This window comes from Hordeum vulgare, chromosome 7H, assembly GCF_904849725.1.
Source record: "Hordeum vulgare subsp. vulgare chromosome 7H, MorexV3_pseudomolecules_assembly, whole genome shotgun sequence".
NCBI lineage: Eukaryota > Viridiplantae > Streptophyta > Magnoliopsida > Poales > Poaceae > Hordeum > Hordeum vulgare.
In genome coordinates, this window is record NC_058524.1 from 214,391,468 (window position 1) to 214,404,376 (window position 12,909).

Sequence of the window (12,909 nt, forward strand, 5' to 3'; positions counted from 1 at the left end):
CATGTGTACGAGTAATATAGTAGTACAGTACTTTCGCCTTCTGTTCATTATAAGCCGAAAGTGTTTGAGCAGAAAATCGCTAACTGGTCCATAGAATAGGAAGAAACGGTAGTAAATAGTGCGGAGCACCACCTACAATACGTACAATGGAAAATAGAAATCCAAGCAACATCGATGAAAGTGAGTGACTGAAACATTAGATTATCGGATAGAGGGAGTAAAAGCCAAGGAAAAGCTTTAGTACTGACAGAGATATCGCCAATTCTAGAAACGTTCCTCGTGTAGAAACAGATAGTACCGACAGAGCAAGATGACATGCCTGCCTACATTTGCACGTGCTAATGACATATTGGACGGCATCCAGGCATCGACCTGGAGCATGTCTCCATGAGTTCTGAACAAAAGAAACTGATTGCTGAGATGAAAGCATTGTGATGCAGAAGAGTAAATAATTCAGGGAAAAACAAGTAAGAACCACGATTAGTCACGATATCCAGAGGGTCTTCTCAACAGTCAACCACAATGTTAAGTCGTTGTGCTAGAGTACACTTACAACAAGGAAAACTTCGAATTTGAGGGCGGTGACAAGTAAAAGCATGCTCTGATTACTCCCCAAGGACACACAACGTTCCCTCTTGTAAGGCCGCCTTTGGCAGCATGCAGGAGCAACACAACTACACAGTTCTAGACAACGCTTTCTCAACCCGAATTCATGGGAAAAATCAACCTTGGTGTTCCATCAGCCAGAGATCACTTCGGGTAGAGAATGTCATAGTGACCAGGCCGGTAGAGCAGAGTAATGTAAGGTTTCTCATCAGCAGGATTTAATCCCATTGCAGCATCACCTTCAGAGGAATTGGCTGCAGGGATGAAATCATGGTGGTTCACACTTAGATTGCCTGTGTCACAAGAGCTTCGGTCTAGGTACATCACGCGGATTGGCACCCCTAACGCATCTGACAGAGCAATAATGTGCACATGGTCACTTTCCTCGCCCATTGGCTCCACAGAAGACTTGCAAAACTGCAAAGCGATTTCCAAACCAGGGTCAGTCCTCGACTGCATATCTATGGACAGCAGACAACTTAATCGAAGTTTAACTAAAACATGTATCGATGCACCACACAAACACAGGTGAATACATTATCTCGTGTCCTAACATTGCTACTTAGAATAGGACATCAGACAACTTAATCGAAGTTTAATTAAAGCATGTATCAATGCAGCACACAAACACAGGTGAATATATTATCTCGTGTCCTAACATTGCTACTTAGAATGAACTTGGGTCTCCTTAGTTTGCCAAATTCTAAAAACCGAGGAATATGAAAACATAGGGATAATACATTATGGCATGTTAAATTCTACAGGAATTCAAATGAGAGCACAAAATAGAAGTTGTTCGGTTGCACCAGTCAACCTGTTTAGCAGCATTTACAGCTGGGGCATGGAGTGAAACTATTGCAAGAACACTCTTGATTTCCACAATTCACATACTCCCTCCGTTCCTAAATATAAGTCTTTCTAGAGATTTTACCAGTAGACTATATATGGATGTATAGACATACTTTAGAGTGTAGATTCAATCATTTTGCTCCGTATGTAGACCCCTAGTGAAATCGCTTAAAAGACTTATATTTAGGAACGGAGGGAGTACAATGCACAACGACAACACCCAATCAAATAGACTTACCCTACGAACAGGAGTGCATTACATATTGACAGGGGGTATATACATGCCTACTGGTACAATGTTTATGTTCCCACTACCCAGTGTTGCATACAAGAACAAAACCAAGAAGCTAACCTGAACCACGGTCGAATTTGTCAAGCCAGAAATAAATGGTTCAAAGAACTCAGCCCTCCTTTGAATTTCACCAGAGGTAACAAATCTAAAGAACATGACAACTAAAGAAGACACAGTAAGAAAATAATGTTGTCATAGTCAAGAAAGACACATCATAAATATCTCGTTGTACAAACCATAATCAGAAGTCGTCTGATCCCTGGTTCTTTCTAGAAGTTCTTCAGGCCTAAAGATACAAGAAAACAAAACAGATTCACCACAAAAGCAAAATTCTGATAATGGTCATGCCATACAATGTGAACAGTTAAGAAATGCTTCTTCCAGCAACACTTATTTTCTTTTGTTCATATGAGATTACGCCTTAAGGAGACAAACACAACTACAGTATATTACCCAATAGAAGTTCCGTGTCCCTGCAGAACATTTTGCAGCTCCTCAATGAACATCTGAGGATAACAAGGGACAAAAAAATTCAGCAAGGACTAAGGAGGCAAATTATGAGTCAAGGGCTACTTAACAGAACAACAATTTATTTTTCATATATAAGTTAATCAGCAAGGGTCAAGTTCTTCGATATGGGCATCTCTACTTACTCGTCATTTTGAACCAATGCATATCATATACTCCCTCCGTACCTAAATATAAGTCTTTTAAGATATTTCACTAAGTGTCTACATACAAAGCAAAATGAATGAATCTATACTCTAAAGTATGTCTATATACATTCGTATGTAGTCCATTAGTGAAATCCCTAGAAAGACTTATATTTAGGAACGGAGGGAGTACCAACAACAGAGCTCCCAACAAAACCATAAAACATAATAAAGACCATCTGGCTGGGCACAATGCATGGCAATCAGAATGACAGTGTATAATATTTAGTTATTAGTGACTACGACTACTGTATATATCTCAGCAGACTTTAGTCACAAAGAGCAACAAACAAATGCATTCATCAAGGGATTGAAGAAAAGGCGTGCAGTATGCTTACTTAGATCAACAGTTGTGACAGTTAACAGCGCACAAGGGTTACAGGCAGGCATTCACTTTATTTTTCATTACAGAGAAAAAACGTAAGTTCCTGATTACCAAGAGTCATCTAGCAGATTCCCCAGAGACACGTAAAAGGAATTGCAAACAAGTGCACATAGACAGAGGGGTACATCTAAAAGCTATTCAAATGAGGAAGATCAGATGAAATGGAGCAGAATGTGATACAGAATGGGGCAACTAAGGAGAGATGCAAAAAGCAAATACTGCATAGACTTACAGAGAAGAAGTCCTCAAAAGTGAACTCAATGTATCCAAGACCTGAAAGTGTCTTCTTGCATTGTTCAATGTTTTTTAGGATGCGCTCAACCTCAGCTCTGTCTTGTGTCTCAAGGATATGTTCCTAGCAGCAAACCAAACAATCGTCAAATTATGAATAGATGTACTTTGAGTGAAAACCAACACCACAAATACTACCAGGTAGGAGAACATAAAGCTTCGATAAAAGCAGTTTCCATCTCCTCGTGTCCGTCTTAAAGCATCATATTGTTCACCAAGCAACTGCAGGTTAAGCAAGAAAACTTAAGGAACAAACTGAAGCAGTATAAAAATGGCACACTGGATGAAGAAAAATAATACAGTTATCATGTATCAGAACTACCAAACGAACACCAACCTTTATTTTCTCCTGTAAAATGGGGCTGCCAGACTGGAACTCTGCTGCTAAGGCGGAGAGAGGTTCCTGCAAGATTCAGAAGATGCCGGTCATATAAACAAATTGATAAGATACAACAGTAGTTATTAATTAATATGGAAGGCAAAACAAAAGCAGCAGAACAAAATTACAGATTAATACAAACAACACCATAAATATACAGATAAGCGTAAGAGTGCGTTAAATAGCATTTGAATTCACAACTACCGCAAAATGCACTTGAGATATCCAACTAGTTGACCCAAATAAAGAGAATAAGAGATCAATCTCAGTACCTTATTTCATTTTATATGAAAACTACGTTGATGTCGCTCCACAACATCTCATATGGCTTTCTGTCATGTCATTTCTGAACTTCCAACTCCAAGCATAACAGCACATTTTAGAGAAACCCTGGCGTAGACTAGTTCAATGTCTGAGATAAATTTCACTACAATAAAGCACAAACAAATTTGGTTCTCCAGTTTCCCCCTAGCTTTTCATAGGCTATTCCTACATCGGCAAGCTGGAACAAACTCGTTCAGCCTGTTATCTATTGTACTGCACACCAGAAGATCAAACAAAGAGCTCAGCCAGCCCACGATAAACCCTTGATCCTACAACAGAAGGTGAGTTGCTCCCCGTGCATCCAAATTCCAATCCCTCACGCTACCTTAGCCATTTCAAACGACAATTGGCCATCGAAACTAAATTCCACTACAACAGTTACCAGGACCAACATTCGCATACTGCTGGATCAATAGGATCGAATAAACAAAAGCCCTCGGCCAAAAATGGGCACCGGAGTAGCAACACCAAGCGCGATGATCCCTCCCGGCCAATTATACCACATGAACAAACGAGAAACCTACAGCGACCGTGGAGTGAGAGCGAGAGAGGAGTCGAGATGCCTCACCTTGTTACCGATGTACGGCACCTGGGGTCCCTCGGGCTTGGGGTCGGGGTCGGGGTCGCCGCAGCAGGCGTGGTAGTAGTCCCCGCCCATGGAGAGCTCCACCGACACGGGTTCCGGGCTCAGCCGGTGCGAGTTGGGGTCAGGCCCCGCCCCGTCGCTTCCTCCCCCCTCGACGAGCGGCGCGGGGGCCGGCGGGGGCGCGTCGCCCATGGCCGCGTCCTCGGGGGCCGGGGCCGCGGCGCCGGTGTCTCCGCCGTCCGCCGCCTTGCGCTTGCGGGCGCTCGCGTCGGCCGCCTCCCGCGCCAGCTTCGCGTGTGGGTGGGTGGGTGGGGATGGGTGTCAGGTTGTGGGTGTGGGCTCCGACGGAGTTCGAGACGACGGCTTCGATTCGGGCGGAGGAGGTCTTCGCTTTTGTGGCAGTCGGAGATCTCGCCGCAGGCTAAAAAAAAGGTACGGTATGTGTATGTGCGTGTCGTTTTGCAGATAAGCCCTTCGCGTCATCCACCTTCACGATGTTCGTGACTCTGACATGTGGGGCCCACGTTCCATTTTCAGGAAGTTAACGCTGTTCCTACTGGGCCACCACCCTACTCCATTTCTACACGCCACCTCTCGATCTGATTAACCATCCGTGACACGTGGTCCCAGAGTTACAGGTGGGTCCCACGCCTGACGGACAGTGCTACTACTTCCTGCTCGCGGCGACGCCGCCGGCGATCAGATCCAGTGCTTCTCGTACGTAGCGGCGTCGCGCGGCGGTCATGTGGTCGACCGCGGCGTCGTGGTGGGCCCACCACCACATACGCCTCCTTCTCCCGGCCCTCTTCCTCGCCGCCGCCCTCTTCTTCTTCCTCGCCTCCCCGCGCTCCTCCCCATCCTTCTTCGCCCTACCAGCCTCTAGGTACGCGCACCCCCTCGACCTGCCATGCCAGGTTCTTCTGGGCTCTTCCTGGAAGTTACAGATCCCCCGCATTGGTTTTTTCCGCAGGGAGCATTCGCCGTCGGGGTCGCGGGTCATATGGGCGCAGCGGCGGGTGGCGGAGTGGCGGCCGTGCGGCTGGTGGCAGACGGCAATGCCCGGTGAGGCCTTGTGTGCTTCGTGGTTTTCGGTCGAGGTTTGGGATTGGCTTGAGTTGTGGTGATGATTGGTTTCTATCCCCGCTCTCCTTCAGCAGCTCCGTCGACGAGGAATGGCTACATCAGGATCGATTGCTTCGGCGGGCTCAATCAGCTGCGGCGCGATGTATGTTAAGAAACACCTCGCTTAGAGTTTTATCCTCCTTGTAATGGAGTAAGACTTCCTTTTCTTATGTACTCCGTACTTGTTATTAAACTTGGATCATCTGGCCATGCACTGGATGCACAAGTGACAAGTATAGGCTAATGGAGTCGATAATCGGATCATATGATTTAGCTTTAGGAAACAGGTAGCGTGGTATAGAATGTTGTGCACTGGTGTGCGTTGTCGATTGGCTATGTTATGAGCTCCTGGGTTGTAATTATTCTGGCCTCTGGTGCAATTGTTCTGCAGCTGTGCGATGGAATTGCGGTTGCACGTCTTCTGAACGCAACAATGGTTCTGCCCAAGTTTGAGGTTGCTGCATACTGGAACGAGTCTAGGTACTGGAGTCACTTCGGGAAACCGAAGGCTTCTACTGTTGTTGCTATGTAGTGCACTTCTGTTCAAAAAGTAACCATGTGCTTATCGAAATGCTTTGTCAGTGGTTTTGCAGACGTGTTTGATGTTGATCACTTCATTGAGCAAACTAGAGGTTATGTGGAGGTGGTCAAGGATATGCCCGAGGAGATATCGTTGAAAGAGCCATTTAAGGTCGATTGCCGAAAACGGAAAGGAAATTTTGATTATGTAGAAACAGTTCTTCCAGCTCTTTTAGAACATCGATATATTTCTCTAACACCTGCCATGAGCCAAAGAAAAGATAGGTATTGCCCAATTATCTAGTTCATACCTGAAATCTGCTTTCCATTTTCATAATACCAATTATCTTGGTCATACTGTCCATTTGTTTTTTTCCAAGCTATGTTGTTCATTGTTCACGTCAAATGTCTTGAATTGTATCTGTTGCTGAGGATCTTGGCATAATGTGAAGGATGGATATAATAATAAGGCTGGCGGTGAAGTTCTTGGGTGCTAAAACTGTGCACATATATCTACCTGTAACTTAAAGTAGATATATAGCAGTAATCCTTTCATAAAATATACTATATTGGAGTAATAAGAATTCCTTGTATGAAGCAAATTCGCTGTGTTATTGACTGCATTCTTAAGTTGGCATACATGAGACTTACTATCATCAAGCAGTGTAGAAAATCATATGTATTAGCCGTATTTATGTTTGTTTAGATGTCTGATGTAACCATGCAAATTATTTCCCTGCGTTTATCTTTTTTTTTTTTGCTCAGTGCAAATATTGGGAGTGAGTATGTTGGAAGGTAGTCAGAATCGTGATTCTGTTGTACAATTCTACGATTTTACGATCCAAACTGACTCATATGATTCTATGACTCTGGTTAGTAAAATCTAAGTTTCTATGGTTTATGTAGTGAAGATTCTACAATTTGCGACCCTACCATCAGGGCCCCGATCCGATTCAGAATCATGATTCTGAGTATCAACCTTCGAATTTGACATGCTGCCTTGCTATCCAAAACTGTACTCTCATATAAAAGCTATCTTCTTAGCTTTATAGCCCTTCGCTCTTTCCCTTTGCACTATCTTGAGCTCACATAATTGCATGGTTTTTAAGGCGTCCCTGAAGCATCGCCTAGTCGACGCCTAGGCGTCAGAGCGCCCGGAGATGGCAAGGCGTCGGGCTCGCCTTAGGCCATCGTCCAAGGCGTCCAGATTCTCTTGTTGAGGCGTCCAGGTCGTCTCCTAGGCGGGGGAGGCGTCGCCCTGGTCCAATTTGGACGCCTTGGTCCAGGTCGAGCGGGAACTGGTGAGGGGCGGGGCGGGAAACAGAAATTGGGCGGGATTGGATAGAAATTGGGGGGCAATCTGAGATGAAATAGATGGGAGAGAGAGTGGGGAACACACCGGTGACAGAAATCGATCTGAGAGAGAGAGAGAGAAGAGCTCTCTCCTCTCAGACGGCCAGCCCCTCCTCCGCCAGATCCTGTCCGCCGGCCAAGCTTCCTCCCTCGTCCAACTTCCTCCCCATCGCCGGCCAAGCTTCCTCTCCTCCCCTGGCGCATCCCTCCCCCAGCAGGGCAACAAGGTAGGACTGCCCTCTCTCCCCATGGTCTCTTTCCTCTCCGCCCCTCACTTTTGTGCTGCTGGGGAAGAGAGTGGGGAACACACCGATGACAAAAATGAACTAAGGCGTCGCCTCGCCTCGCGCTTTAAGCGCCTAGGCGTTGAGCCCCCCCTCAACGCCTTAAAACGCCTCGACTCCTTAAAAACTATGCATAATTAGAATAAATACACTGATACACTATACTATCGCGTGATAACTTTGTTTAACTAAGATGTCAATTCATAGTTTCATACAATGCAAGACTTTCACGTGCCTTAAATTTGTTGGTTACATGAATTCTTTACTAACTCCAACCACTTCAACTTACCTAATCTTGATTTGTTGTCTGCTTTGCGATACGATGACCTACTGATAAATTTGTGCCGGTTTCTGTTCTAATGATTGTCATCAGTCCAAGAAGACTTTTCACAGGTATAATCTGCAAGATGCGGATTTGCGGAGAATAAAGCCTTTAAGATAACTAGTTGTGTAAACTTAGTTAATGTTACTCTGTAGTTAGTTCTTTGCGATGTAACAATGTCTTATGATTTAATTGCTCTCAATTTCTTATGAACCTAAAAATTGCATTGCTAAATTTCCTATTCATCGTGTCATTGATTTAATTGCTGACTTCTTGGTGTGTTGTCAATTTTAAACTTTTCGCTGTTGTAATTATTCACCTTGGATCTGCCTTTTCCCCATGCTGATGTATATGCCTGTATTTTCTCAGATATCCATCACATGCGAAAGCTTGTTACTGCCAAGGTTGCTACAATGCACTCCAGTTGAACAAGAAGGTAGAAGCCAAAGCTATGAAGCTTCTCCAAGCAATACCAAAACCTTTCTTATCACTTCACCTTAGATTTGAACCAGATATGGTTGCCTACAGTCGATGTGAATACAGTGCCCTTTCTTCCAAATCACTGGATGCGATTGAAGCTGCACGTGGGGAGGACAGGAATGTATTGATTGGTGATGCTGCTCATCTGTGGAGGAACCGTGGAAAGTGCCCTCTAACACCAAGTGAAACAGCATTTATCCTCCAAGCACTAGGTATTCCTACAGAGACAAACATTTATTTAGCTGCTGGGGATGGGCTAATGGAACTCGAGGGCTTCACTTCGATCTACAAAAATATGTATACTAAATCGTCTCTCCTGACTCATGAGGATTTTGAGAGGATGCATGGCAACACAAAAGCTGCTCTCGACTACTATGTTTCAGTCAACAGCGATGCTTATGTTGCCACGTTCTTTGGAAATATGGATAAGATGGTAACTGCAATGAGAACAATGCAAGGGCTACAGAAGACATTGGTCTTGAGTAGGAGGGCCTTCGCAAACTACACGGCTGCTGGACTGGCAGGAGACCAACTAGCTAAGGCCATGTGGGATGCTCATCGAGAGGATTATATTCTGGGGAGGGGATTAGCTCTCCCTGAACATTGCTTCTGTGAGTTCAAGTTGTAGCACAACTGCACAAGTGAGCCCATATAACACAAGGACCAATCTACACAGCCACCTTCTTATCGGTAGCGACTAATAGATCGCATTGTGGCTGAGTTGCTACTGCAGTGGGCATAATGTAATGCCCTTCAGAAGAAACCGTTCTTCATCAGAGTCGCAAGCTGCACATCCTCTTGATTCAGAGAGCAATTATCACTCATACAACAATGCATCATGGCCTCTTCTGGATACTGTTTTCGGTGAGTTCAGATAGTAGCTCAGACATGTACACGCACACTTACTACCTAGCGAATCATTCTGGCATTTCCTTTTGCAACTGGAAATATGCCCAGGCCCAAACTCAACATTTGAGGGGTATAGATAGGTTGAAAACTTTGTTCTTAGATAACTAACAAGCAGGAAATTTTTTGGGGGGATATATGTATAATTTTTGAATTTTGCATTGCTCAGAAACTAGCTACTGATCTACTGTCAGGTGGTGTAATGGCCTGTGATTAATCTGATCCATCACTGGGAAATACACCACATTTACATAGTTTGTTGTAGAGTTGGGTTCCATAACCGGATTCTTATTGTGTGCATCGCAATGTTTACATACTTAGCTGCTTATTCATTTCTTTGGCTAGGAAGTTGTTTGGTTCTTGTTGCCCTGGTCAATTTTGCTTCTAGAAGGAGAATCGATTCCAACAACTGTCCATCTCAATTGTTAACAAGTCAATGAGAGTTATGCTTAACTAGAAACCCCAAATGCAATGCATGATGCATTCTGCGCCAACGAGTGGAGTGTGCATCAATCACCCACTGGCGGTTGATACATTAAACAACACTTCCAATTGCACGGGCCATGTTCTTCATCACTCCGTGTTTGGGCTAGTAATCTACTCCCTCTGTTCTTAAATATAAGTCTTTTTTAGAGATTCCACTACAGACTGCATACAAAGCAAAATGGATGTATCTATACTCTAAAGTATGTCTATATACATCCGTATGTAGTCCCTAGTGAAATCTTTAAAAAACTTATACTCCCTCCGCCTGAAATTACTTATCGCACAAATATATAAAAATGGATATATCTAGAACTAAATTACATCTAGATATATGAATTCATATGACAAGTATTTTCGGACGGTTGGAATGTTTAAGAATGGAGGGACTATGTGACTAGTGGTTATTTTCATATTTTACGTCGTGGCAAGCAAGCAAGCTTAAACAAATTGGTGTTGAGCATGCGATCTTTAACTGTAAGGAAGGTGTACATGACACTTGGTATTCCGCTGCTCATTCCTTCCGTTTGGCAGCTCAAGCAAGCAGCGGATGGAAGAATAACCTCCCTTCATTCACTAATCATACTCCCCAGTGTATACCTCTTCTCATCGTTACATTTTCATATATACTGATGCAAGCATTTTGATTTCAAACATGCTGCACATACCAGCGGCCATCGCTTTGTTGCAGTGTTGACAGCATTGGACAACCTATAAATCACATGTTAGAAAGGACAGTGGTGGGCGTGCTTTCTTTGCTGTCTCTGAAGGGGGAAAAGCCAGTAGATATCTTGACCTTGTGTGAACACCGAGGACTCCCAAGTCAATGACTTAAACCTGAGGAGACGTGATGCAACTTCCTCGTGGTTACCTGAGTTTCGTACTTTCTGTATTTTGCCTAAGGCGGTTGCTTTCTGAGTTTGTTTTTTTATGCACGGGCTTGTGTGAGATCTTGTATCTGCTCCAACCAGAAAAATACTAGTAGCAGGGAAATACGAGAAGTCTAGAGTGCATCGTTGAGCGTTGGTTGGGCAAATTGCAATATCATCTTGAAGAAAATCAAGAGGTCAAAGTCAATTAAGATGCGCTAGCAAGCTGATACTAGTATATAACAGGTACAAGTACTCCCTCTGTTCTTTTTTATAAGAGAGATGCTCGGTCTGAATTGTCTAAACATCAGAGGGAGTACCATATAGAAGGAGAAATCAACATTACACAATTTTGTTTACGAAATGGACACAATATACTCCTTCCTTTCACTGTTATAAAAATGTTTTAACTTTTTTCTGATTCAGATGTATTTAGTGTGTTTGTTCACTTATTTCATTATGTATGTAGTTTATATTAAAATACCCAAAACATCAGTATATTTTACTAGTATTAATATCTCATACCTGCCATGCTTGTATACATGGAGGGCCATGCTTGTATACATGGAGGACCATGTATATGATTAAGTGCCGTGAATGACTATCATGGGCAATGGAGCCTGGGCTCAGTGGTTAGGCATGCGGTTGTGCGGCCCAACGACCTGAGTTCAATTCCTCGAATTGACAGGTGATGCACAGGAAGTTTTCTTCCATTTATTGAGGATCAAGTTTGGCGTGTGGTAAAACCACCCATCAAAAAAATCTTGATACTTATTTAAAAAAATTCTGAGGACCATGTTTATCTTGGTTCTCATACTAAAATGGTCGTATGCATTCCTTGTTGGTGCAGAGGCCGGGAAGTGAAAATCTCTCCCATTTCTAAAGGAAAATTCATAGGTCAGATTATGGTTGGTGGGGAGACTGGTACGCCAAGAGAGAGGATGGGCGCGATGCCGCATGACTATAGTTAGTGTGTCTGTTGTCGCGCAGGAACATACCGTAGACGAGGATCATCAGGTTTTCGACGTTTCTACGGAGGAGGAACGGGATAGATCGCCACGTTGAACCCAGCTTTTGGAGGAGGAAGATTTTGGGCGAATGGGATGGCGGGCGACGTCGATGATGAGATGTTGTCGCCACAGGAGAAGGTCAGGTATGTTCTTGATTATCGATTGGAGACGGGGCAGGTGATGACACCGACCGTTACTTCTCCGGCCAGCCCAATACCGTCCATAATCAACTTGCAGGAGCGTAAGCTACAACGGGATTCTTTTCTTGAGAGGAAAAGGAGGCAGGTGACGCCATCAAAGCCTTGGGTCGGGCCGATCCCAAAGTTAAACCTCCCTCCCCTTTCACTTTCGGATTTCTTCAAGCCCGATTGTTGGGTCTCGAGGAAGCGGTTGGCCAAGAAAGATCGTTCTGATGTGCGTTCGTCAGGCTCGGCAGTTCGTCCATCTGGCTTGGCGGTATTCGTGTCGTCGTCCACGGAGTCGAGGGCCAGGTTTTTGAAAGCTGCGATCGATGCTAGTGGGCCGGTGGTGCAGTCTCAAGTGGATTCGGATCAATCTGGGTATATGGCCCAGTCCAAGTGTCCTGGTCCGGTTCCATCTACTTCTTCCGATCGGGGTATAGATGTGGTCGAGTCCCAGGAATCGATTCCTAGGGTTATCGTGCGCAGGGGCTTTCCGCGGCTGGGTGTTGGTCAGGCGGCTCGTGTTCCTCGACTTGTGACACAGAGCATGTCGGGGAAGGGAGCTCCTCCGGCTGTGCCTCCGCTGGCCAAGGCTCCAGCAGTTAAGCCGCCTTCGTAGTCCAAGGTGTCGAAACAGCAGGCTTTGCAGCCGGGGAAGGTGACTTCCTAGGGGAGTCGGCCTCCGGCCTTGGTGGCAAAGTCGATGCTGAATCAACAAGGTGCTGGGGGGACGGTGGGAGATGAGGCTAACCTATGCAGCCACGAGGTCGTTGGGGAGACGATGGTGTCAATGCGTACGGTCATGGACAGCATCGTGGTTCTTCTTCGTCTGGTGGCAGACGGGGGTATGCTTGGCAGGGTCATCCGGGTAATTTCGTGCCAGGTGTTGCAGGACCATCGCATCACAAGAGAGGTGGATTTCGGCAGAATTGGGGTGGTCGTGGCGGTGGTAGG

General features: G+C 44.9%; 2 protein-coding genes and 1 long non-coding RNA gene across 4 annotated transcripts; 2 read left to right on the forward strand and 1 right to left on the reverse strand.

The window, feature by feature from the left end:
- Positions 1 to 452: 452 nt before the first annotated feature.
- LOC123412842 (OVARIAN TUMOR DOMAIN-containing deubiquitinating enzyme 1-like) lies at positions 453 to 4,859 on the reverse strand. The gene is made up of 8 exons (XM_045105788.1): positions 4,408 to 4,859; positions 3,474 to 3,539; positions 3,275 to 3,358; positions 3,078 to 3,200; positions 2,201 to 2,253; positions 1,984 to 2,033; positions 1,808 to 1,908; positions 453 to 1,023 (listed from the first exon to the last, which is right to left on the reverse strand). The coding sequence occupies exons 1-8, from the start codon at positions 4,615 to 4,617 to the stop codon at positions 751 to 753; spliced, it is 960 nt and encodes a 319-aa protein (XP_044961723.1). The 5' UTR covers positions 4,618 to 4,859; the 3' UTR covers positions 453 to 750.
- A 173-nt stretch (positions 4,860 to 5,032) lies between these two features.
- Positions 5,033 to 9,665, forward strand: LOC123412841 (O-fucosyltransferase 13). 2 transcript variants are annotated; one of them, XM_045105787.1, is made up of 6 exons: positions 5,033 to 5,308; positions 5,396 to 5,487; positions 5,583 to 5,650; positions 5,939 to 6,027; positions 6,130 to 6,351; positions 8,395 to 9,665. In XM_045105787.1, exons 1-6 carry the CDS (start codon positions 5,169 to 5,171, stop codon positions 9,131 to 9,133), a joined length of 1,350 nt encoding a protein of 449 aa, XP_044961722.1. In that variant the 5' UTR covers positions 5,033 to 5,168; the 3' UTR covers positions 9,134 to 9,665. The 2 variants fall into 2 exon arrangements, with proteins under 2 accessions (XP_044961722.1, XP_044961721.1); XM_045105786.1 differs by having other exon boundaries at positions 5,034 to 5,308; positions 5,580 to 5,650.
- Positions 9,666 to 10,084: 419 nt separating this feature from the next.
- LOC123412845 lies at positions 10,085 to 11,188 on the forward strand. Its single transcript, XR_006613616.1, has 2 exons — positions 10,085 to 10,488; positions 10,566 to 11,188. It is a non-coding gene; the product is annotated as an uncharacterized LOC123412845 (long non-coding RNA).
- The last annotated feature ends 1,721 nt before the right edge of the window (positions 11,189 to 12,909 follow it).

Bases quoted from the DNA above. Each gene is read 5' to 3' on its own strand.
- LOC123412842 (XM_045105788.1), bottom strand. From the start codon at position 4,617: ATGGGCGACGCGCCCCCGCCGGCCCCCGCGCCGCTCGTCGAGGGGGGA. The intron at 2,034-2,200 runs GTAATATACTGT...TTGTATCTTTAG, and splicing joins GGACACGGAACTTCTATTGG to GCCTGAAGAACTTCTAGAAA. The intron at 1,909-1,983 runs GTTTGTACAACG...TGTCTTCTTTAG, and splicing joins TCAGACGACTTCTGATTATG to TTGTCATGTTCTTTAGATTT.
- LOC123412841 (XM_045105786.1), top strand. From the start codon at position 5,169: ATGTGGTCGACCGCGGCGTCGTGGTGGGCCCACCACCACATACGCCTC. The intron at 6,028-6,129 runs GTACTGGAGTCA...ATGCTTTGTCAG, and splicing joins GCATACTGGAACGAGTCTAG to TGGTTTTGCAGACGTGTTTG. The intron at 6,352-8,394 runs GTATTGCCCAAT...GTATTTTCTCAG, and splicing joins ATGAGCCAAAGAAAAGATAG to ATATCCATCACATGCGAAAG.